This window comes from Aquarana catesbeiana, linkage group LG02 (genome assembly GCF_042186555.1).
Source record: "Aquarana catesbeiana isolate 2022-GZ linkage group LG02, ASM4218655v1, whole genome shotgun sequence".
NCBI lineage: Eukaryota > Metazoa > Chordata > Amphibia > Anura > Ranidae > Aquarana > Aquarana catesbeiana.
In genome coordinates this window covers 597,015,924-597,041,970 of record NC_133325.1, presented here as the reverse complement: position 1 = coordinate 597,041,970, position 26,047 = coordinate 597,015,924, and the positions used below count along the sequence as shown (strand labels likewise).

Sequence of the window (26,047 nt, the reverse complement as noted above, 5' to 3'; positions counted from 1 at the left end):
TATGCAAATTGCTCCAATTCCCCCATCAACACACTCCCTGTTAATGGCGGAATACCTATCACAATGCTACTGTGTTCAGCCGGTCAAAAACCTAGGTAGCCTTCCCCACCGGCAGAATACAATGATCACTGCTGGCGGCTGTAGCTGCTGTCAGCGATTGGGCAAAAAAAAAAAAACCTAACAGCCTTGTTGTACTGAAGTCAATTGATGGATCGACTTCAATAAAACCAGCCTGCCAATAGATGGATTGAAATTTGTCCGGTTCTCGCTGAACCACCTGAATTTTGATCCATCTATTGCCATCTGTAATCTTGTTGTTTGAACAAACAAAGAAATAATTTGGTCTGACAATTAACACATTAGAAATTCTCAAGGGCTTATTTGTAAAGCAGTGAATGTGACACTCCTAGGTGAATCAATCACCAATTTAAAAAAATACCAGGAAGATATACCTGCAGTGACAGATTTAGAATACTACCCTCCACTGTCAAAAACAAGACATGCTATAGAGGTTGATTTACAATATAATAAATGTAATTTTGTCACAATCAGATGGATTTGTGCTGTTGTAGACAAAGCCACTGCATTTAAAGGGTGCTCTCCTTTGGGACACATAGGATGCATTAAGGTGAAAAAAGACGAGGGTTTACAACCCCTTTAAGATATGATCAGTTAGATCTGAAATTGCTAGCTATAAAATGATTGTAAAATCTTACATATAACCAGTGAAATGACTGGCCTCAGGTGATACAGAGATAAAACAAAACTTCCTACATAAATTGTACCTGTTTATCTGCAGCCCTCTCGTTCAGAATTTATATAGCTTGTCTGAGCTTTAAGAAAACGGGACAGCGAGCTGAAATGAAACACTACAGAGCTTAGTAAAGAGAGCTCTGAGAACTAATTAGACGAAAGGGACACATGTCTTCACATAGCACAAAGGAACAGGGCTGAGGATGTCAACCAGAAGCTGTGTGCTAGAGGACCCTCTGTCACCTTTTTACTCTTAGTGTCAGGAAAACATGTCAGAAGGGATTCGTGCAGATAGAAGAGAAACGAAGCAGCAGAGAGAAATGACACTTAGTGCTCTTAATTGAGACAAGTACACACTATAGAGGGATATACTTTGTTCATATTTCATGTCTGAGGTTTACAACCACTTTAAAAAGACTAAATAAAAGCAAATAAGAGCAACTTCAACATTTACCAATTTAGAAAAACAAGTATGCAACACTTAACCCTTCCACTGCCAGCGTCATTTTGTGCACACGTGCCAAAATTCACATTTAGTTTGTGAAAATGTACTTTAAACCCCAAAGCACTGGTGAAGGTACCATTCCCCTGAGTCCATGCACTGCTGACTGAGGAAATCTGTCTGAATTGGCAACACCTGAAATGTACAGAGCTTACAAAGCTGAAAAATGAAATTCTGGCCATGACAGGATAAACTCTACCTCCTCCTTCGGCAAAGTTTCTCCCTGAAGATTGATGTACGCCAACCCCAGCAGGATGCACTAACACTGCAGAGGTGAATTGCCTGAGTTTCTAAGATGTTATCAGGAGACAAGACTCCTCCAAGGACAAAGTCCCCTGCACTGACCAGGACCCCTCCTCCCCAGCCGGACTCCATCATGAGGTTCCTTCAAGATGGGAAGGAAGGACTTCCGATTCCAGAGCCAGATTCCTGAACAATCAAGTAAGGGATAACATGGTCCTTGGTGACAAAACTGTCCAAAGACTTGATTGACCTTTCTCACGACAGAATGTTGCCTTGCAGAGGTCTGTAGTGAAACTGGGTAAACAGAATTGTCTAGAAGAAAGCTACCATCAGGTATAGAACTTTAATGCAAAAGAGCTGGACGACTCCTGAAATGAAGAGCTAGAATCTGAGACAAGAGAGTTTGTTATGGAAGCAACACTTCTGAATGAGTCAGCTCCAGTGACGATTTCAGAACCTATTTGAATAGCTTCAACCTCTGCACAATGTATACAAGTTTATCTGACACAACCAACTGCTCCGTCAACAGGTGGCCATCTAAGTATCCCAGAATAAGGTTACTGCAAGAGCATGGCAGGGATAATACTGAAACCAGCAGCTTGCTGAATAACTGAGGTGTGGACGAGAGGCCAAAGGGCAGGACTACAAACTGGTAGCGCAGGTGCCTCTGTCAGGGCTGGCTCAGCCCTTTCTTCTCTGAGCTGGGTGCTCAGCTGTCGGCTAATTGCTAGCTCTGATCTCTTTCCACAGTTAACCAGCTGTTGTGGATCTGCTCGTCAGCCCCGCCTACTTAAAGATCTCCAGCTCACTTCATTCCTACCTTCGCCTTGGTCACATCACAAGAAACCATCTCCTGCGTTCCTGTTTAAAGACTGGCTTTGCTGACATCGTTTCTGGCTCCATATCCTGCTTGCTATTCCTCTACTTGGATCCCTGACCTCTGCCTCGGCCGACTAGCCGATCCGGTTACTGGACTCGGACGACTAGCCGATCCGGTTACTGGACTCTGCCTCGGCCGACTAGCCGATCCGGTTACTGGACTCTGCCTCGGCCGACTAGCCGATCCGGTTACTGGACTCTGCCTCGGCCGACTAGCCGATCCGGTTACTGGACTCTGCCTCGGCCGACTAGCCGATCCGGTTACTGGACTCTGCCTCGGCCGACTAGCCGATCCGGTTACTGGACTCTGCCTCGGCCGACTAGCCGATCCGGTTACTGGACTCTGCCTCGGCCGACTAGCCGATCCGGTTACTGGACTCTGCCTCGGCCGACTAGCCGATCCGGTTACTGGACTCTGCCTCGGCCGACTAGCCGATCTGGTTACTAGCTATGCTTTGACTACGCTTACTCCATTTACCTTTTTATTTTTATTAATAAATAAGTGTGATTTTACTGTACTTCTGTCTCGGTCTGGTTCATGGTTTCTGACAGTAGGCAAAGGCCATGAATTCAGAAGATACAGTCAATCCACTTGTTGGTAATATTTTTTACAGATTGGATGAGCAAGATCACCGCATGGATCAGTTTGCCATGGCGTTACAAATGCTCCTGAGTCGCACGGCTCACCTGGAATCCCCTACTGTGGCTGCTCCGGTACAACCTGAGTTGCAGTCCATCCCTGCTGCTGCGCCAGTCTCTGTGCAGGCAGCCACCTTGACTATTACCTCTATAAGAGGTATGTCTGGTTCTGCCCTGCTTCCCCAGCGAGTTGAGGGCGATCCAGTTCAATGCAAAGGGTTTCTCAACCAAGTTGAGATATACTTTGAGATGCTGCCCCAGGCGTCTCCCACGGACAGAAGCAAAGTAGGGTACGTGATATCTTTGCTTTCTGAGAGAGCCTTGGCCTGGGCTAACCCTCTACGGGAGACTTAAAAACCTGTTGTCTTGAGTTACCCAGAGTTTGTGGCCTCCTTTAAAAGGGTATTTGACGTTCCCGCACGCTCCGCTTCTGCAGCCAAGTGCCTCATGTCCATCAGAGTACAAGAACTGTTGCCGACTACGCCATTGAGTTCCGTACTCTGGCAGCAGAGGTTGCTTGGAACAATGAGGCCCTCGTGGCTGCTTTTTCTCATGGTCTCTCGGATTCCATCAAGGATGAGATAGCAGCCTGAGATATACCCACTGAGCTGGAGAGCTTGATCTCGTTTGCCATCCTCATTGACTCCAGACTCAGAGAAAGACTTTCTTTTAAGGAGCGCTTGCGGAAGCTTCCTGTACGTTTGCCTCCAAGCTTTGCAGTCCCACCCGTCCCTCCTGGTACCGAGTCGGTCAGTGAAGATGAACCCATACACTTGGGCTTCACGTGTCTCTCTGCGGATGAGAGAGCCTTTAGGAGGAGGGAGAGATTGTGCCTTTATTGTGGCCAGGCAGGTCACTTTTTGAAGTCTTGCCCTACTCATCCTGGGAACACCCGAACCTTGAGGTCCTGTCATGGACAGACCTTAGGTGGTGCTGTGTCGTCCCCAGTTATCTAGAAGGATAAGCCCCTGGTTTCGGTCACCCTTTCTTGGGCTAAGTCATGTATCGAGTTACAGGCTCTAATCAACTCTGGGGCTGCAGGCCTGTTCATTGATGCTGCATTTGTATCAAAGCACTCGATTCCACTGCAGCTGCGTGACACTCCACCTGCCATTGAGGCTCTTGACGGGAGACCTCTACAGCCTGCCCATGTGACTCATGAGACGGTTTCGTTGTCCATGGCTGTAGGGGCTCTTCACCATGAGATAATCCAATTCCAAGTGATTTCCTCTCCTAAGTTTCCGCTGGTTATTGGTTATCCTTGGTTGCAGAGGCACAACCCCTCTTTTGATTGGCTCTGTGCTGAGGTTCTCTCCTAGTCACCACAATGCAGTGAAACATGCTTCCGGAAGGGTAGCCAAGGTCCTGTGTACCTCTTCACTCTCCTCCCTGCCAGAGGAGTACCGTGATTTTAGCAATGTCTTTGACAAAGGTTAAGCCGGTAGTTTGCCTCTACACCGGCCATATGATTGCGCAATTGACCTTCAACCTGGTGCCACTCCCCCTCGTGGCCAGGTTTACCCTTTGTCGGTCTTGGAGGATAAAGCCATGGAGGAGTGTGTTGCAGACGCACTTTCTCGGGGTTTCATCCGCAAATCCTCGTCTCCTGCTGCTGCTGGTTTCTTCTTTGTGAAGAAGAGGAGCGGTGAACTGAGACCTTGTATTGATTATTGGGGTCTCAATCGTTTCACGATTAAGAATGTCTACCCAATCCCATTGATTACAGAGTTATTTGACCGCCTCAAGGGAGCAGCAGTTTTCACTAAGCTTGATCTGAGAGAGGCTTACAATCTTGTGAGGATTAAGGAGGGCGACAAGTGGAAAACTGCATTTAATACCAGAACAGGCCATTATGAATATCTCGTAATGCCTTTTGGCCTTTGTAACGCCCCGGCACTTTTCCAGAAATTTATTAACGATGTCCTCCGAGATTTGTTGCAGTTATGTGTGGTCGTTTATCTCGACGATATCCTCATATTTTCCAAGTTCCTGGAGAGCCACCACACAGATGTCTGTTGTGTGCTTCAGAAATTAAGAGAACAATCTATTGTAAACTGGAGAAGTGCGAGTTCCATCGGGAACAGGTTCAATTCCTGGGCTATGTTACGAGATTGGTGACAGAGAGCTGTTGGCAATCATTTTAGCCCTGAAAGAGTGGAGACATCTCCTCAAAGGTACCACTGTGCCGGTTCTGATTCTTATTGACCATAAGAATCTCACATTCTTGTCTGAGGCTAAACGCCTCTCTCCCAGAAGGGCGCGATGGGCTCTTTTCTTGTCAAGTTTCAATTGCATTGTCTCATTCTTACCCAGTACTAAGACCTTGTGACCGCTGCTTTGTCCCAGAGTGTCTCTGTACTGTCGTGCTCCAGACTTACCATTCTCCCAAGGCAGCTGGCCACTCTGGTAAGAATCAACTGGTTTGGGCCATTTGCCAACAATTCTGGTGGCCTAGTCTACGTGCTGATGTAACTGCCTTCGTAGCTGACTGTTCTGTGTGTGCTCAGAGTAAGACTCCACGACACCCTCCAGTGGGCCTCCTACAACCCATACCCTATGGAGAGAGGCCCTGGACCCACCTGTCTATGGCTTTCATTGTGGAGTTGCCCAACTCCCAAGGCAACACAGTTATCCTTATGGTGGTTGACCGGTTCGCAAAGATGTGTCATTGTATTCCACTTGAGTTGCCCACTTCTAAGGAACTGGCTTCCATTTATGCATGGGAGATCTTTCAATTACATGGGCTACCCAAGGTGATTGTCTCGGACAGGGGTAATCGCAGAACGAGCCAATCAGGAGCAATTCCTACATTGCTATATTTCTGACCATCACAACAACTGGTCAGACCTATTACCATGGGCAGAGTTTGCTCACAGTGCCTTGAATTCTGCTTCCCGATTGTCTCCATTTATGGCAAATTATGGTTTCCAACCTTCCATGTTGCCTGACTCGTTTGTTCCGCAGAGTATTCCTGCGCTAGAGGAGCATCTCTGTGGTCTTCGTTACACTTAGGCACAAGTCCAGGAGGCTTTGCGTCATGCTAATGATAGGTACAGACTCCATGCTGACCGCAGACGCCTGCCTGCACCTTCCTACCAGGTCGGGGACAGGGTCTGGCTGTCATCTCACAACCTCTGACTTCGTGTTCCCTCACTAAAGTTTGCACCTCGGTTTATTGGGCCTTTCCGTATCCTTCTCAGGATTAACCCAGTGGCTTGCGCGTCAGACCTTCCTCCTAGTATGCGCATCTCAAATGTGTTTCATGTCTTCTTATTGAAACCGTTGGCCTGCAACCGCTTTACCACCTTGGTGCCACGTCCTCACCCTATACAGGTTGAGAACCATGAGGAGTATGAGGTACAATCCATTGTTGACTCTCGTAGGTTCCGTGGGCGCATACAGTGCCTGGTGCATTGGAAGGGGTATGGTCCGGAGTAACGCTCCTGGGTCTCATCCTCGGACGTACATGCTCCTGCCCTCCTCCATGATTTCCATAGACATTTTCCTCTCAAGCCCGGTGGTCCTCCGAGGGGGAGGTGAGGAGGGGGTTACCGTCAGGGCTGGCTCAGCCCTTCCTTCTCTGAGCTGGCCGCTCAGCTGTCGGCTAATTGCCAGCTCTCATCTCTCTCCACAGTTAAACAGCTGTTGTGGATCTGCTCGTCAGTCCCGCCTACTTAAAGATCTCCAGCTCCAGCTTCATTCCTGCCTTCGCCTTGGTCACATCACAAGAACCCATCTCCTGCGTTCCGGTTTAAAGACTGGCTTTGCTGACATCCCTTCTGGCTCCTTATCCTGCTTGCTGTTCCTCTACTTGGACCCCTGACTTCTGGCCTGGCTGATTACCCGATCTGGTTACTGAACTCTGGCTATGCTTTGACTACGCTTACTCTATTTACCTTTTTATTTTTATTAATTAATAAACAAGTGTGATTTTACTGTACTTCTGTCTCGGTCTGGTTCATGGTTTCTGACAGCCTCACAGCAAAGCAAAGGAAACACTGATGCACTGGAAAAATAAGGACATGAAGGTAAGCATCATCCGACATCTACAGAAGCCAGAATGTCTCCTTGTTGAAGGGAAAACATAACAGAATTGGTGGATTGCATGTGGAACTTCTGGACTTGAAAAAAATTACATTCATTGCTTTGAGATCTAAGTAAGGGTAAGGATTTGTTAGAGTCTTGGTGGCTCAGAAGCCGCTAGCAAATTATGTTTTAAGTATAGTAGCTGTAAGAGGGTGAGGAAGTGTGCTTGTGGCCTCTGCGATCACAGTAAGCAAACATTGGGTGGCTTAAAGGGTTGCACAACCCATTCAGTTTAAAATAGAAATGAAAGGCAAAACATTTTTTGTATAGATCTAAAAATACATAATAAATGTATTTTTCCCTTTTTTTAAATGTGATCACATTCCCTCTGTTCTCAGCAGCATAAGAGCTGGTTGGAGGAAAAGCAGCAGCACACTGAGTTTCCCAGTGAATGGCTGTGCAGCGGGGCGTGTCAGGACAAGTCTGATCACACAGAGTTCCCAGCATAGCTAGAGAACTGACCATGGTGTGTTCTCCTGCTTAGTGTGGTCAGTTTTTAATAGGAAAGCAGAGGGACTGGCAGGAACACCAGGGACTTCACATAAAGAGAGCATACAAAGAGAACAAGCACTTTTTCATGCAAGTACATGGTACAGCATGCACATATCAGAAATATGAAGTTTTGGGGTAACAAATGCTTTAAGCCATAGTAAAAAGTAAGCTGGGGGCTTGCAGTACAGTGGGAACCTCACCTTCGTGTAAAGCAAGATACCTTAGGTCAGTGGTTCTCAACTCCTGTCCTCAAGACCCACTAACAGGCCAGATTTTACGTACTACCTTGAGGAGATACAGACTAGAATACTGCAATCACTGAGCAGCAATTGATATCACCTGTGATGCATTTCAGTTATCTTGCAAACCTGGCCTGTTAGTGGGTCCTGAGTACAAGAGTTGAGAACCATTGCCTTAGATTGTAAGTTGAGCTATAAGCAGGTAAGAGTCACATGTGCCTACGGTGACAAAAGTCATTGTAGGCTGGCAGCTGGAAACTTGCTGGAAACAATGCTCAGCATAACAGAACCTACTCACTAAGTCTTAAGAGAAAGGGGAAGCAGTGAAGCAATACCAGCAACTCTGGACCCGAAAAGCAGTTCACAGCTTTCATCAGAACAAAGTCTAAAGAACACCCCACACAGAACCTAGTGCACAAAATTCACTTCCAGGCTACAAAAGAAAACAAACGAGGTGCTGCGCTCAGCCACATGGCTATCCCTGCAACATCCAGTGCAGCAAGGTCTGGATGTACTATTACAAAGACCAGAATGAGGATGACTGCCGCGCAAACCTGTAATAAAATTGTCAAACCCCAGCAGTAATAAAATGTAAAGAAGAGACTTGACTGAAGACCAAAAGTGCAAGTAAAACACAGGTTAGTCTTTAACAAGGCAGAGCTGCAGAAAAGACGTACATCCTTCTTAGAATGGAGACCCACATCAAGATTAAAGGATGTTGCACACCCCAAATATTACATCCTTTTACAACATATTAAAAAACTGCGGTATGCTGGTAGTGAGGGGTTATCCTGGGCTGGCATAAAGCTTTATTTGCCAGCATCCAATCCACTTGTAGGTGCAGTATGACCCAAAGGTTTAAATGGGTTGTTAAGGTAAAAATTTTTTCACCTTAATGCATTCTATGCATTAAGGTGAAGAAACTTTTGACAATACCGCCGCCCCCAGCCCCCGTTTTACTTACCTGACGCCTCGAATCTTCGCTGCTCGTTCTCGTCATCTTCATTGCAGCTCAGCCTGGTCGCTGATTGGCTGCAGTGGATGGATTGAAAGCAGCGCAGCCATTGGCTCGCGCTGCTGTCAATCACATCCGATGACGCGGCGCGCCGGGGGGCGGGGCCGAGTGATACGGCTGTATCACGGGAGCGCGCCCACAAGCACTCACCACCATGCGAGGGAGCTCGCATTAAGGTGGTGAATGCTTGCGGGGAGGAGCTGAAACAGCCGCCGAGGGACCCCAGAAGACCAGGTTCGGGGCCACTCTGTGCAGAACGAGCTGCACAGTGAAGGTAAGTATAACATGTTTGTTATTTAAAAAAAAAAAAAAATCTTACCTTTACAACCCCTTTAAGTCATCTGTGCCTCTCATTCTCGTAGTATGACGTAGTATGACCCAAAGGTTTAAGTCATCTGTGCCTCTCATTCTTGTCCAATGAGAGGCACAGATGACTTAAACCTTTGGGTCATACAGCACCTACAGGTGGATTGGACGCTGGCAAATAAAGTTTTATGCCAGCCCAGGGTAATCCCTCACTACCAGCATACTGCAGTTTTTTAATATGTTGTAGAAGGATGTAATATTTGGGGTGTGTGCTTTCTACTTTAGCCATACCTAATAAGAAAAATTGAATATTTACATCACACCATATAAGAACAAGGTATAAAATAGTACAGGCACTTGGATTGAAGGGGCTGTAAACCCTCAAGGTTTTTCACCTCAATGCATTAAGGTGGAAAAACCTCCTGTGATGCAGCAGCAGCCAAGAGCCCCCCTTTTGGTTACCTGAACCCAGTCTGTCCAGTGACGGGGACAAGCACACCAGCTTCAGCCAGTGTCTCGGTCCTGATTGGATAGCCTGATAGCAGTGCAGCCATTGGCTCCCGTTGCTGTCAATCAAATCTAATGACACGGGAGCAGGCAGGCCCACCGAGTCATGCTGTCTGCGTCAACAGACGCAACAGGACACAGGAGCGCAGCTCTCCAACGGGGCACTCAAGAAGAGGAGGAGCGCCGCTGAGGGACCCCAGAAGAGAAGGATCGGCGCCGCTCTGTGCAAAACAAATGCACAGAGGAGGTACTTTTTTCTTCTGTTTTTTTTTTTTTTAAATGAGAATTTAAATATCCCTAAATAGTCAATGTGAAAACTTTCATTTGAGACAAATTATCGTTTTGTTTACCTTTAATTTCCTTCTAGCGTTAAATTTTCTTAATTGTTCTACAGTTTCTGGCAGGTGTATCTTGTATGCATAGCGATCTCTTTCCTATAATTAAAAAAAAAAAAAAAGTAGTGTTAGGAAAAAATGATCAAACAACATTTTTACTGTATATCTAAATATTTTTTTCATGACAGTTGTTTAAAGGATGTATGCAAAGAAAGAGCTTCACGGGTTACTACACACCATTTTTACTCTAAATAGTAAGACCCAGTTTATTCCAAGTTTATGACATTGCTGAACTCTCTTGAAGAAGCTAGTTGCCTGGTTGTCATGCTGGTCTCATGGCTTTGAAGGGACCGTTAATCAAATTCAAACCTTTGCAGAAAGTTTGCAGTTAAAAGTAATTCCCCTTATTGGCCAACAGTGTATTCAAACCCAAAAACAAAAATGTAACATATTGCAGCTTACTGGTCCTCAAATGTACATAAGTTTACTTTTTTTTTTTTTTTTAAGGCTTTGTTCCTTTATTTTCACCTGGTGATTTCTTCCTGTTTTAGGGTCACTACATTCACTCTTCCACTGTATGTATGCTGGAGCAACTTAGCCACCCTTAGACAGTAGCATGGTCAACCTGTGAAGATGGTAGTGTTTTTGATGTGCTAGTAGGTTTAGGGCAGCTTCACACTGCCCCGATGCGGTCCAGCTACGCTTTGGATAAAGTTTAGCCAACTCAGGGGGGTTTCATGCAGGTTAGCTGCACCTTCCCATAGACTTCTTTTCAAAAAGTGCATCAAAGATGCAGCATGCAGGAGTTTTGGTGCACTTTCTGAAACTGCACCAACACAGCAGGACCTCATAGAAGTCTAAACCACGGGCTAGCTGCGCTTTAGCAAGAGTACAGCGAGGCAGTGTGAAGCCACCCCAAGATGGACTTTATATAAGTTACTTACAAGTTTAAGCATACCTCCAGCTAACACTTTTTAAGCAGCTACAGCAATAGTTTTTTCCCCTTTTGGGATAAAGGTCCAAACTAAATGATTAAAAGCAGACCATTATAAACATTGCTGTCAGTGTTAAATGGTTTGTCTCAATTCTCTGACACATTTGCTGCATATCATCAAATATTTGTTGCACAACTATGTACCTGACCATAATATATAAGGGACAGAAGGCTAGCACTAAATAAGTGACTCCAACTTATATAATAGTGTACCAAGAGGAAATATAAAAGTGCAACAGTGTATGCAAAAAAATATATATTAGAAATATTTAAACCAATACAGTAAATATCAATCCCCAGTGCAGTGCAATAATAAACTCCAAATAGTGTCTGAACATACAGTGATATAAACCACAATCTCTTTGTAATTACTTCAATACAAAACTATTACAAAATTAAGTTAAAATAAAAAACTAAAACAGTAATTACATAAAATGATGTGTGATCAATCTTCAATAAATCAAATTCAGCAATCAGTATGTCACACATGCATGGTTTGCCTTTAAATAAATGTTGTCCTGTCCTGTCCTTACTCTGTAGCAAGGGGATGCTCTATGTCAGGGATGTCCAACTTGTGGGTCGCTTGTGGCTGGGTCTGTCTGGATACAGACAAGCCCGGCCCATGCTTGTCAGTAGGGATGCCGGGGCTGCCATGTTTGCAATATCACTGGCAGTAACCAGTTTACTATCATTTTAGTGAACAGGCCTGGTGGCTGTACTGAGCCGCAGGAGGAACTGCTTTATAAGCTATCCTTATGGTTAGCGTATTTTATGTGCAGCCCAATACTATTTTCCCTACTGCCAATGAGGCCCAGGAAGGTCAAAAGGTTAGTCTCCATTTACCACGTGCTGTATTCTTCTGGAGCTGGACACACTAAGATTTTTTGACCCGATGTTTACCTGTGAAGATCTGCACAAGTTTTGGATTAAAGCTTTCTACGATCTGTAGGCTGCCATTTGGATCAAGTCAACGTCTAGAAAGCTCACATGCGCGTATAATGTCCCGGGAACAGCAACTCATGTCCCAGCCAGACACCTCTCGTGGCTGCTGCCAGCCATTTCCTCTGCACTCAGAGCTTGTAATATTAGAAAAAAGGACCATGCTGTAATAACCAAAACATAAATGTGCCTAAAAGCTGCAACAGTACCATGGGCTATTTATCATAGTTGAGTCAATGCTAGAATAAACCTGTTGCACGAATATACAATATGGAAGATCATGAGAGCAAATAAAGGCAAAAAGTATTTTTACAGTGATACATAACCATATAATAAACTGGTGAGTTCTACATAAGAATAAAAGTCAGTCCACCAAACGTAATATAGTCCACGCAAGAAGAAATCAGGTCCGTATAAATGAGAAAGCTTAAAAACTTTTCACCACCAAGGGTAGATATGTGCTTATCAGTCAAAAGGTGCCTGTATACAATATAGCATTTACACTACCATGAACGCTAAAAGGAAACAAATGTGCTCAACATATTGAAAGTCTTAATCAAAATTCACATCCTTCAGGAAGTAGAGATGAGACATTGCTGGAAGTGGCAGCAGAGGAGTGAAATTTATTTAAAATTGACACTATGTGGAACACATTTGTTTTCTTTCAGCGTTTATGGTAGTGTGAATGCGCATTGGAGTAGTACATTGCTGGATCCTTCTCCCATTTGGTGGAACTACCTCTGAGGTTGGAGGTGGAAGGAGATTCCTTTGGAATATATTTTACACAGGCACGTTTGGACCTCCCTTTTCAGAGGGTCAAAATTAGCTGGTAAGAACACATCCACTCTTGGTGGTGGTGATCACATGCACTCTGGAAGTGTTGAAAAGTTTGAGCTTTCTCATTTATTGTGGACCTGATTTCTTCTCATGTGGACTACAGTAGATTACCTATGGTGGGCTGCTCACTTTTCTTCTCATGTAGAACTCCCCAGTTTGTAATAATATTGCAAGTCCCCTATCCAGAACAACAACTCCTTCAAGCTTTGATGACCCAAGAGAGACTGGCTGGCGGTTCATCTTTTGGAGTTCTGCTAGCCCTGATGCATTGCGCCGGATTGTTATAGTGTATACAAGTGATTACAAAACTATAGTTTTAGAAGTCTATATTTAAAGGTGAGCAGTTTGTAGAGTCACTAGGTGTATGGGAATACCACGTGTGGAGTTTTAAAGTACAGACACAACAAAAATTTGTGTAACATACGTCTGGACACTGAATGGTGGATTTGATTTACTGAAGATTGATCACACATCACTGTACATAAACACTGTTTTAGCTTTATATTTAACACAATTTAGACTACTTCTGTACTGAAGCAATGGCAAGGAGATTGCAGTGTATATCACTGTGTGGAGTGTATTATTGCACTACACCAGGGATTGATGTTTATTGTATTAGTTTATTTTTTATTTTTTTTGCATACAGAGCTGCACTTTTCCATTTCCTGGACAGCTTGGTCTGTTGAAGAAAGTTGAAAAACAAACACCAGACTTATTGGCAAAAGTTAAAATAAAGGAAAAGAGTATTAAAAAAACTATTACAGCTACCTCATCTAAGGATTTATAAGCTGCAATAAATTACATTTATGTTTTTGGGTTTAGATATGCTTTAAGTTACAATGAAGGAGGCTTTAAGGATGTTTGTCCTAGATCCCCGACTACAACCAGTTTTTTTTTCTTGACACACTTGGGTGGTAAGGCTATTGTAAAGGGTTGGGCCATAGAGCTTGGTATCCGTTTAGAAGTGTTGGGATATTGACTCAAAGATAAGAAGTTCATGCACAATCCTCACCTTAAGGTTTAATTTACATGGGTTAGTTTGGTCAGGCAGCAAATTCCTGTGGCTGGAATCACAGGTGGTTCCAAACAGCTACACCAGGAAGCCTGTACATAGCAACAATAGGCTGTCTGCCATTGTTCTCATGTAATCACACAGCCAGCAATTACCTGTAAAACGAGGCAGATAATTGGGCTTGGACAGAAATAGATAGCATCCAGGGGCAATCATCTGCATCTATCCGCCAGTAATTGTTGGCTGTGTGATTACATGTGAACAGCGAAAAATATCTGTCTCTCCTGTCAGCCTGTCATTGCTTTGTATAGGCTTCCCAACCGCAGCTGTCCAAGACTACCTATGATATCAGCCACAAGAATTTACAGATTCTTTATGCAGGGATCTTCGGTCAGTCCAAATTAGCATGTGTATACGAGGTCTAGGTGAGGGTCTTTTTGAAATGTCTATACATCAGAGAAGTAATAAAATACAACCATTAATGAAATGCAACTGTTTTTCTTGACACAACTGAATAGCAATAATTATAAAAAGTTAGCATATAGCTTTAGTTATCAGAGCTTAAAAGTGTTATTGGGCTGACCTGGAAAAAAAAGCGTCCAGGCAAACTCACCACCATGAGAATCCCTTTGAAGTGTCCAGATACCTTTGAGCAAAGGCTTGGGGGAAAATAAACCAGCATTATTGTCAGAGCTCAGAAATTCAAAAGGTTTTACAGGCTCATGGTTTTTTACCTTCATGCACTCAAAGCATGAAGTAAAAAACCTTCGTTGTTGCAGCGGCCCCCCTAATACCCACCTGAGCTCCCTTTCGATCCAGCGATGTGCACGAGAGCTGAGATTCTCCTGGGTCTCTCATTGGTTCCTGCTACTGTCAATCACAACCAGTATAACAAATGAGGAGGGAGTGGGGGCCGAGCCACGGCTTTATGTGACTTATGGATGCGCACGCACTAGTTCACCCAGAGCAAGCGGCTTGCTATTGGGGGCACTGGCTGAAGAGGACGAACCGGGAGTGCTGGCGGAGGACCTAAAAAGAGGAGGATCAGGCTACTCTGTGCAAAACCACTGCACAGAGCAGGTAAGTATGACATTTTTTTTTTTAAATGAGCCTTTAATGTTTGTTTTAGTTAAAATCATGGAGGCACATTCAATTTCTGTCCTTAATGAGTTCATCAGCTAGAGTTTTGAATATTTGTATGAATTTGCATTCCCATTGTAGTCTCTCTTTCCTAGATTTTAAGTTTTCCATTACTGCCACAATTTTTAGATCCTTTATGCTGTGGTCTGTGCTGCTGAAATTGATCACTCCAGGAATATCCGTTTCGTTGCTGTCAATCTTTGAAGGTTTATTTGTTGGCAGAGGGTTAGACCGTTTTCCCTGACAGAGTAATGTAGGGCATTTTGTACACAATATCAGATACAGCACATTTGCAGCTAAAATACCCAATTTTCTGTACTCTTGCTGTACCCTTTCAGTGCTGTGGATAAGTGTACAGGTTTCACTTCTGCAGTGAGATGTTCCATTTAGCGATGGGCTGTGTAGGAAACCGCTCTTTGCTTTGGATGGTTGATATGTTAGTGGAGGTGGTCCCAGGAATATTTATCAGTCTTTCATTTATGTGCAGAAGCAGGCGTTCCGTAATCTTAGAGCTTCCAGGTGTGCATTGTAGGCATTTCAGTTGAGCATTTCTGTCGTGTCTAAACAGATTTGATTATATCTTATGGATTGCCTATACAGGACATATTCTTTTATGTGCCTGTGTCAAGATGAAAGTGGTCATGCTTGAACTATATGGGACAGTCTGTGGGTCTCCTGTAGATAGATTTCTGCAAACATGTACCTTTAGTATGTATTGCAGCGGTCAGATGTTTGTTTCTGTTTGTAACTGGTTTAAGTTGTAGCGTAAGGAAGAGCTTGTTGTAGTTTCTGTGAAAGTGGAAAAGATACTGCTCACTGGCAATCCAGATAATCAAAATATCATCAATGTAGGAAAAGGAGGCCATCTTTTTCATTTACATGTTTTTAGGTTTTCCTATTTTCTTACAAAGACAGGTAGAAAATGTCATGGGTAGAAACATGATCTGGTAAAATTATACTTCTGCACCATTCCCAAGGGTAGCGCTAAGCAATCAACACGTCAAGGCATAATCACATTGACCTTTTAGATATATATATTTGGAAAGTTATGTACATGAGAAACCAAATCACAAAAGGTATAAAATAAAAAAACAGCAATTCCCTTCCTACTCCTGGATAGGCCGGATCCATGCTGTCAAAATGACAATCCTGCCTCTATTTCTTTCAGACCCCGCCTATACATGTTCCTTCCTTTTTTTTCTATGCCTATTACAGAACAGAATCCTTCAGTTTTATCTGGGCTCATAAGTGGCCCAGATAAGTCCCCATATTGACGCTTTACACCCATAGATTGCAGGGTGGCCTGGGAGCTCCCAACATGGTCAGGTATTATTGGGCAGCTCAAATCTCTCAACTGTCCATGTTACATGCCACCTCTGACATCTCATCATGGCTGCGCTTGGAACTACCTAATTGTGCCCGATTTCTTTACAATCGTTACTCGGGCTTCCCCATAAACTACGTCCCTTAACACTAATCCCTATAACGCTGCACAGCCTGAAGTTGTGGGATTCAGTTCGATATGCCAGAAACTTGATGTCTCCTTTTTTACCTCTTTTACCAATCACTAATAATCCCCTTTTTCTGCCAGGACTGGCACAACCTCGTTCCTTCTCCTGGTGGGTCTCCCACAGCTTTACGGGGGTACATCACTTCTTAACTGCGCACCCGTTTCCATTGTGGGAGTTCCTTCAGGAGACTTCTGAGATCCCCAGGCAGGAGCACTTCCATTATCTGCAATTTACGAAATTGGATTATGTCTCTTCGTTGGCACTCCCCCTTTCCTTTCGCAAGATGTTTTTGAGCATACTAGTCTACACTCCCCGGGTCCCCTGGTCAAATCTTGTCACTTTATACCTCCTTTAATGGTAGATCGTCTTTATCAACTCTTTCCTATGTGACACAATGGGAGCAAAATCTTGGATCAAGCATTGAGGGGGAGGACTGCAGTAAAGCCTGAACAACAATAGCAAAATGTTCATTCAACACTGCCACCCTCGAGGCTGCTTATAAAGTGCTCCTGTGGTGGTACTGGGTCCCGGCTAGGCTTGCCCACGCTTATCCTGGAAGCAGCGATGGATGTTTTTGGAATTGTGGTCAGCATGGGGACATCCTACATATATGGTGGTCCTGCCCACGTTTGATCGGCTTCTGGTCCAGAGGCTTTGGCTTATTGCAGACTTTAATTCCATGTGACGGTCCGAAAGGATGCCCGGCTGGCTCTCTTGCATTGCCCTATACCAGGCCTCTTTGCACCCCAGTAGACATTGGCCTCATACATTTTTATTTCTGCCAAGCGGACCATCACCCATGCCTGGAAGACCCCCAGCTGTTACCTTCCAGGGGGTGAAAATCAGAATGACCACTCTGATGGTTAATGAGCAGATGTCCAGTATATTGAGGGACTCGCATGCAAAATTCTTGAAAATCTGGGAACCTTGGATAAGTTATTCGTTTCCGTCCCTGCCCGACTAGCTATGGTCGACTTTAAAGCTTGCTTGCATGGGTCCCATGTCCGTGGTGCTCACCCTCTCCTGGGGCCGCTCTCCTTTTATCTTTTCTTTCTCTCTTTCTGTTTCCTCCTTTTCTCCCTTAATTCTTGATATGAAGGCTATCATTACAGTTTGCTGTTCTCCAAGGAGTAGAGTATTATAGCCTGTGATATCTACCCAATACTTAACTTGGTCCTCTATGGTCCTAGTAACAATTTTTTGTTATGTTATGCATTATGTTCATACACTGTTTCTTCACATGCTTGTCTGAAGATTCCCCTGTGTGGGCAAACCATGGCATGCTATGAATCTTGAAACTTTAATAAAAATATTGAAACAAACAAAAAAAAAAACCCCATGAGCACAAAAGAACTAGTTTGTGTTGCAGTTTTCATGAAGAAACTGTTGTTTTAAGGTCCTTTTTTACTTCATGTAGCATTGGAGGTTGCAGTACTATCCAGCCCACATAATGCAACGTTTTGCTGTAAGCAAATATGTAGTACTTGAGAACATTTTCTCAATATTCTTCCTGCAGTGGTTATTGTGTTTCATAGCTAAATAAAAAGAACAAAAGATCTCAGGGAGGAGTGCAAATCGAGAACACAGAGAATACAAGCAAGAACTTGCAACCTAAAAAGTAGTTGTCTTTGGATCTATCCAAAGACAATGTGCTCAAATTTTGGGCAACTAGATAGAGACATGCTAGAGGTAGTTGCAAAATAGGAAACAAATGCCCTGTGAAGAAGATTAAATTGGGTGCCTTGCCACACTTCTTTGACAAGGATCTTACCTGTAGCCATGCAGGAGTTTTACTGGTAGTTTGGAAGTGGAAAACTCTTCCACTTCTCAACATTAGATTCTCCTAATGGGTTTTTATAAATGGTTTGCTGGTGTGGATCAATTATAGAAATAGATTAGCTTTTTGATTACAGAAGATTGAGAAAAGTGGTGGAGAATATGGCAGTGGGACCCTTTAATTACTCTATTTTTCTATAAAATAAAGTAGAACCATAGGCAAAACGTTTTCATTTCATTTTGGATAGAGTAAGGGAGGGTTATAACCCCTGCCAGTTTATTTTTTGCCATCTGTGTCACATTGAAGAGATTTCCCTTCACTTCCTGTCCCATAGTCAAACAGGAAGTGGGAGGAAATCCCTGAAAATTAAGGGAATCCCTTGGGGACCCCTAGGTCACAGGGACTAGTGTCCCTATTGGAAGATTTCCCCTTTATTACTTTTCTGGTTCACTTTCAATGATAATAGTAAACAGGACAAATAAAGGAGGGTGAATCTCCCTAATAGGGCACAGACAGTAATAAAAACCGTCAAGCGTTCTAATTCATCTTCTCTGCTAAAAAAAGAAAAAAAAAAGAAATTGCCTTTGGTTGTACTTTAAGAGCTCTTTAAAAAGGTGTAAAGGAAGTTTCAGTTTTTCCTGTCTTCCTGCCAACCAATAATATTGTCAAAGAGAGTTGATACAAACAGAACCAAGGGAGGGATCCAGCTTGCTATATAGAACATCTGGTAGATTCTATAGGGAAGCGAAGGAAAAGTCCCAAAGTTTTATGTTCTTTTTGGCCAAAATTTTGTTTATGGGATGTTGGTACATCTGCAAGGGGAACAGTTATCCATTTGACTGCATTGTACTGTAGTCCTAGAATTGTTCTTTGGTTTGAAGTTGTGGTTTGCCATGTCATAGGAATATTTTTTTAAGCTGTAGTTTTCAAAAGACTTCCTCCAAGTCACTGCATAGCTTGATTTTTCTGGCAGAATTTACATCCGTTTGACATTATAGCGATTTCTGTTTAAGTAGATTTGTATGAGGAGAGGTTGGAAACACAGTTTGGCTTTTTGTGTGCCTGAGTCTTTGAAGCTTTTTCTTTGTTTAGTTAATTAGAAGTCTCTGTAATCTTTTGTAAACAGATTGTAGTTTATCTTCCAGGTCAGTGGTGACATTCTCTAGCGGTCTGACTTTCAGCTGGTCATACACACTTTAGAATTCAGCCGATTTATGTGAACCAGACAAAATCCTAGCCTTAACCCAGCTAGCAGTACCTGGCTCAACAACTTTCAATTGAAAAATGGGCAGAAAATTGTCGGCCGAACAGTGACTGCAGCCAAATAGCTGCAGTTATTGTTGAAGTATTTTGACAGCACTGGGGTTAGACGTTGCTTTCAGGATGTGAAGAGGAGGATGTCACCGCCTAGTTGTTCGAGTTTCTCCAAATGGTTTTTCAATTCCAGAAAATTGAGGCACACATCATAGCAGTAGTATTTTACCATGTTAGCAATCAAATAATGCAGCAAGTTTGGAGTTTAAGTGATACTTAAGCTGGAAATACCCTGTGCAAATTTCGGCCTGTTGATGAACCAGCCAAAAAGTAGGTGGCCCTCTTGGCCGTCTCCTGACTGACATCCCTCAACTGAAAAATTACAGCAGCTGGGTGAAAATGTTCACATGAACAGCACCTGTATCCAGTCAGATGCAGACACTGTTTGGGGTTTTGACAGCTGGTGGAGCATGATGGTAAAATACAATAGCAGAAACCGGAGATTCATCTATCTTCACTTTTTTTTGGGGGGGGGGGGGGATTATTCAGCCAGCGGACTGAATGGACAAAAAATCTGTGTGTGTATGGCCAGCTTTAAGCACTGACAAGAAAATTCAAAGTAGCAGGCTGGAAAATTTCTCGACAAAACAAATTTCTGAGAATGTGTTTTTTGTTTGGGAAAGTCTATTCACTTTAAAGTCGAATGTTAAAAGCAAACATTTGTAAAAATACTTAAAACGACATTAATCGTGTCATTGAATTTATGGATTACTAGATTTTCGAACATTGGTATGAAAATTCTTGTGTGTTGGCAAGCATTAGCGGGTCATTGGGCCAATAGCCTAGAAAATAAGATATTAAGGCAAACTTGTCCTCTTTTGAAATGTTCATATACCTTTAATAAAAGGCTTAAAGTAAAACCAATAGGTAGAGTCTAGGTCAGAGCCTAGAAATTCCGGGAAACTTCCAGCGCTGTAATGCAGTAAGTGTTCAGAAAAAGGGTGTGCGTTGAAGCAATGCTAGGACTCTGGACCTAAAAACTGCTCTATGGCTAATTTCCCCTAATGGACAAGAAATAAAAGTCTTTTCTATTCTATCAATGAAAAATATGCGCTGTGCTAAAATGAACCCAGTACTCTTATGTACTAAAAGAGAAAATTCTAAACTTATAAATAAAGGGGGGATATGATACGTGATCCCTGTGTCGAACACGCGTAGGGGAGGGGCCAGGACGGACAGAGCAGCACAGTATCCACATAGGAGAAGCATACCAAACCATAGGTCCAGCGATTTTGGCTTATTACCAGGACTACGCGAGTACCCCTTTGTGGCAAGTGTTTTATTAATAAATTACCCAACAATATTACACTATATAGTCTTTTCTCTTATTTATACATGGTGCTACATTGAATCAAGCTGGAGAGTTACGTCTGGTATCAGCATTGAGCCCGGGGAGTGGCTCCAAAGTGTGATTTAACTCAGGGCAGTAGCTGGGTCACACGCTCAGAGGTGAGCATATTATCCTAAGGGGGCCACTGGAGTGCACCGGAGCATAATTTGCAGCACCTAGGATGTAGGAGCATGACGGATGACACCATATATGGACACTATTTTTATGCACAGATTTGATATTGCTATATGAGACTGTTTCACTCATCACTTTGTGATCCAGTATTATGGCATCTGTGATGTCTATTATGGAGCACTAAGCACCTTTTGCATTTGTTTATGCACTTCACTGTTTGCAATACGGATATATGAAACGTGATCTACGCTTGCAGCTGGAGATTAGCACACGTTTGGCACAGGACCATTGTGGCTCACAAGATTTTCTTTATTTTGCTTTTCTATTCGATTTATTTTTGTTACACCAAAGCCTGACACTGAGGCAGTCGTCTTGGTCACTGGAACGGCAGGGCTTAGGACTAAATTCAAACTGCAGTAACAAAATTAAATTGAGCCTAAATTCTCACCTTGAACCAAAGCCAAAACTATAAGTGCTGCTCAAGACTCCAGGGGGTTCTCTTCTATTATCAGCCCCGGGAATGCAGGCAAGGATGAAGGATGGAGCCCATCCCAGCTCCATAGTGATGCAAAGAAAGGATAAGCCGCACATCACAAAACCCTGTGTGTGTGGAAAGTAAAAAACAGGGGGTTAATCATGGAGAAGCCCAGTGGGCGGTGTGAAACGCGTTGGATGTGTGGCCTGGGGTCCTTTTCACTTTCCACACACGGTTTTGTTGTGATGTGCAACTTATGGGTTTCCTCTCCTCTTTGCTGGATTCACACCTGTCCATTCTGGTGCATTGTGTTAATGCATGTTATGTCACATGTTAAGATGCACTGCGTTAAGGCCACTCATTTAAAAGAAAGAAAAGGAAAGAAAGAAAAGGAAAATGCACCATTTCTTCTGACACGGCAAACCACAACCCACAGTAGCATGTTACCATGTGTTTAGGTGGACTGCAATACATGTGCACTGAAGGGTCATTGGGTTAGTGCATTGGGGTGTCATTGACAACGAATGGCAATGAAAAGCACGGTAACATGTTCATTCCCTCAAAACACTACAATAGAGAGGTGTGATTTGGCCCTAAACTTGACAGAAGCAGAGGGAAAATAAAGAGAAGCATGTTGTGGTGTCTGCTGTTTACTTCATTAAATGAATCTGTCCCTGACCTGGGACAAGGATACAGATCAGAAGTTCTGACTTCACGTGTATAACTGTTATGGCATATTAGTGATGCAAAAAGCATTGGTGTCTGGTAGAGTCAGGCAACTAGCATTTTCATAGGCCACTCAGCAAGAGGCTGAATCCATATATGTAATGAACAGAACATATTACATATGAACAGAACAATTATTCAAGTGAACCTGAGTTCCTGGGCAAACTGCATTTGCAAAGTTCAGATATGATGCGGAAACTCCATTATTGAAGAGTTAAATCCTTGAATGGAATGGGTGAGTTATAGACAGACTAGGGAGGAATGGACTTGATGATGCTGGAGCTCCTCCAGCTAGGAAATGAGAATGGGCTCAATCTTACTTGCTGAAGCTTCTAACGCACACTGAGAAAATCACATTGTGCAGAGAAACCAGACTAAGCATTTTTAGTACCGGACAGTAGCCTGTACAACTCTGCAAGAATGAAAGTAGAGGTAGAGTTCACAGCTAATGCAGTTTAGGTCTACAATGAGTAGAATACATAGAGATCTAATAACTCAGTGTGTCATACATTCACAAGGGCAATGATAGTTACCTCTGCCATACACTTCAACTGTTATACAGCTATATTGAGTTTGTTAACAATCAGTCCTCCATCACTTTGGGAATTTGCAAAGTACTTCACAAACTGATCCTTTGAATTCAGCGTTTTTTTTTTTCTTCACACCTACTGTTATGCTTACAGTTTCCTACAGAAAATTTGTAACTTTATTTCGGAAAAAAAAACAACCTAAAAAACCCTCATCAGTGCACCCTTAGCTTTTGTGAGGAAATCAAATTCCAAGTGTTGGTCATAAGTGAACTCTAGAGAGCATTGCTCATCATCTGCTACTACACATAGTAATTGTATCATGCTCTTACCTTCAGCCATGGGTGATTGAGTGCCTCGTAGACTGTTATTCTTTCAGCAGGGTCCAGCATGAGCATGCGGCGCACCAGGTCTTTGGCACTTTCAGATATATGGCTCCATTGTCTGGGATTCATCTAAATGATTGGATAGAACAGAACCTGCTTAAAGCCCAATCAAATCAAAGTAAACCCTTCACACCCAAAGTTAATTTTTAAATGTACCACAGTATGATGCACTGTGCCTAGTTTATCTTATTAAATTACTTCATATTTGATAGCAAGCAGCAGACACTTAACATGACTCTCAAAGTGGTTTCTGATCAGCTCTAACAGCGATCAGATGCATGCTGGAGGATTCATTGTTAATGAAAGACTTTAGCCTGCAGATAAACACTATCTATGGTACCATCTATTTAATAGTGTAACTGTCACATACAGCTGCATTATTAAATAAAAAAAACAAAACAGGAAAAACAGAGCAGGGAAATTACCGTATTTATCAGTATATAACACGCACTTTTTTCCCCTGAAAATCAGGGGAAAATCGTGGGTGTGTGTTATAGGCCGATCCCCGCCAATTTTGTGTGATCGGAGCGATCGCGGCGATTGCCGCCGACATACACAGCCGTGTGTAAATCCAAATATGGCGCCGAGACTGCAGGGACTCGGCGGAGCCGAGATACACATACCCGAGAGTCCTCGGCTTTTCTCGGCGCCGCTTACAGTCCCGCCCAGTCCCGCCATTGGACCTGTGTGATGTCCATCATAGGGCGGGACTGGGCAGGACTGTAAGCAGCGCCGAGAAAAGCCGAGGACTCTCGGGTTTGTGCATCTTAGCTCCGCCGAGTCCCTGCAGTCTCGGCGCCATATTTGAATTTACACACGGCTGTGTATGTCGGCAGGGATCGCGGCGATCACACAAGGCTGCACTGGGGCAAAGCTACACTGACATGGCTGCACTGGGGCAAAGCTGCACTGACAAGGCAGCAATGGACACTGGGGAAAGGCTGCACTGACAATTCTGCACTGGGGCAAAGCTGCACTGACAAGGCTGCAATGGACACTGGGGCAAGGCTGCACTGACAATTATGCACTGGGGCAAAGCTGCACTGACAAGGCTGCAATAGACACTGGAGCAAGGCTGCACCGACACTGACAAGGCTGCAGATGGACACCGATAACGCTGCATTGATGGGCATTTTAATGTAAGTTTTTCTTCCTTAAACTTTATTCCTAAAAGTTTTTTTCTTTAAAATTCCCTCCTAAACTTGGGGTGCGTGTTATACGCTGGCGCGTGTTATACGCCGATAAATATGGTATTAATAAAATAGGGTACCAAATAAAAGCCTCTTAAGTCCATAAAAAAAAGTTATAAAAAACATATTCAAATATGCAAATTAATCAGTGTTGTTATTAACTGACATATATTGACACTACTATGGCTTAAGCATTTAAGCATCATTGATCTCAAAAAATATTTAAAGGACCGCTATCGCAAAGAAAAATTTGTATTCATGCCCCCCCCCACATAGCGTTTTGCTTTTAGGCCTCATCTGACCAGAGCACCTTCTTCCACATGTTTGCTGTGTCCCCCACATGGCTTCTCACAAACTGCAAATGGGACTTCTTATGGCTTTCTTTCAACAATGGCTTTCTTCTCCACTCTTCCATAAAGGCCAGATCTGTGGAGTGCATGACTAATAGTTTTCCTATAGACAGATTCCCCCACCTAGGCTGTGAATCTCTGAAGCTCCTCCAGAGTTACCATGGGCCTCTTAGCTGCTTCTCTGATTAATGTTCTCCTTGCCTGGCCTCTCAGTTTAGGTGGATGGCCATGTCTAGGTAGGTTTGCAGTTGTGCCATAAGCTTTTCCATTTTCGGATGATGGATTGAACAGAGCTCCATGAGATGTTCAAAGCTTGGGATATTTTTTTTTATAACCTAGCTATGCTTTAAACTTTGACAACTTTATCCCTGACCTGTCTGGTGTGTTCCTTGGCCTTCATGTCGTTTGTTCACTAAGGTTCTCTAACAAACCTCTGAGGGCTTCATAGAACAGCTGTATTTATACAGAGATTAAATTACACACAGGTGGACTGTATTTACTAATTACGTGACTTCTGAAGGCAATTGGTTCCACTAGATTTTAGTAAAGCGGGCTGAATACAAATGCACGCCACACTTTTCAGATTTTTATTTGTAAAAATTTTGAAAACCATTTATCATTTTCCTTCCATTTCACAATTAGGTGCCACCATGTGTTGGTCTATCACATAAAATCCCAATAAAATACATTTAGGTTATTGGTTGTAACATAACAAAATAATGAAAATTGCAAGGGTATGAAGACTTTTTCAGGGCACAGTAAGTAGACATGTAATGCCAGATTTATCTATGTTCATTTCATTTTTTTTCAATTTTATGTGCCTTTACTTATAATGCCCCCCCTTATATACATAGTTACATAGCAGGTGAGGTTGAAAAAAAGACACACGTCCATCAAGTACAACCTATGTGTGTGATTATATGTGTCACTATTACATTGTATATCGCTGTATGTTGGAGTCGTTCAGGTGCTTATCTAATAGTTATTTTATGCGCCCCCCCCCGCTAAAACCACCGGGAATTCCACATCCTTGCTGCTCTTACAGTAAAGAACCCTCTACGCAGTTTAAGGTTAAACCTCTTTTCTTCTAATTTTAGTGAGTGGCCACATTTCCTATTAAACTCCCTTCCACAAAAAAGTTTTACCCCTATTGTAGGGTCACCAATATGGTATTTGTAAATTGAAATCATATCCCCTCTCAAGAGTCTCTCCAGGCCAAGCTGTCCACAAAAAATATTAATTGAAGGGGTTGAGACCATTTACATTACTGTTAGGGGTGATTGAGCAGCTAGAGCCTTTTTTTTTTCTTTCTCTCTGTTTAAAAGAGAAGTATGGAGATTTTTTTCCCCTCAATCATACTTACCTAGGTGGATGCAGCATCTGTCCCCCGCTGGCTCTAACACTGAGT

At 43.2% G+C, this 26,047-nt stretch overlaps 1 protein-coding gene across 15 annotated transcripts in view; it reads right to left on the bottom strand.

Annotated features, from left to right (window-relative positions):
* CASK (calcium/calmodulin dependent serine protein kinase) overlaps positions 1-26,047 on the bottom strand; it is a 508,902-nt gene that overhangs the window by 201,805 nt on the left and 281,050 nt on the right. For all 15 annotated transcript variants that reach the window (XM_073616292.1, XM_073616297.1, XM_073616294.1 and 12 more), the window contains exons 8-9: positions 23,046-23,168; positions 10,012-10,095 (exon numbers count right to left, since the gene is read on the bottom strand). In XM_073616292.1, the coding sequence (XP_073472393.1) occupies positions 10,012-10,095; positions 23,046-23,168 (207 nt within the window). The remainder of the gene's footprint in view (positions 1-10,011; positions 10,096-23,045; positions 23,169-26,047) is intronic.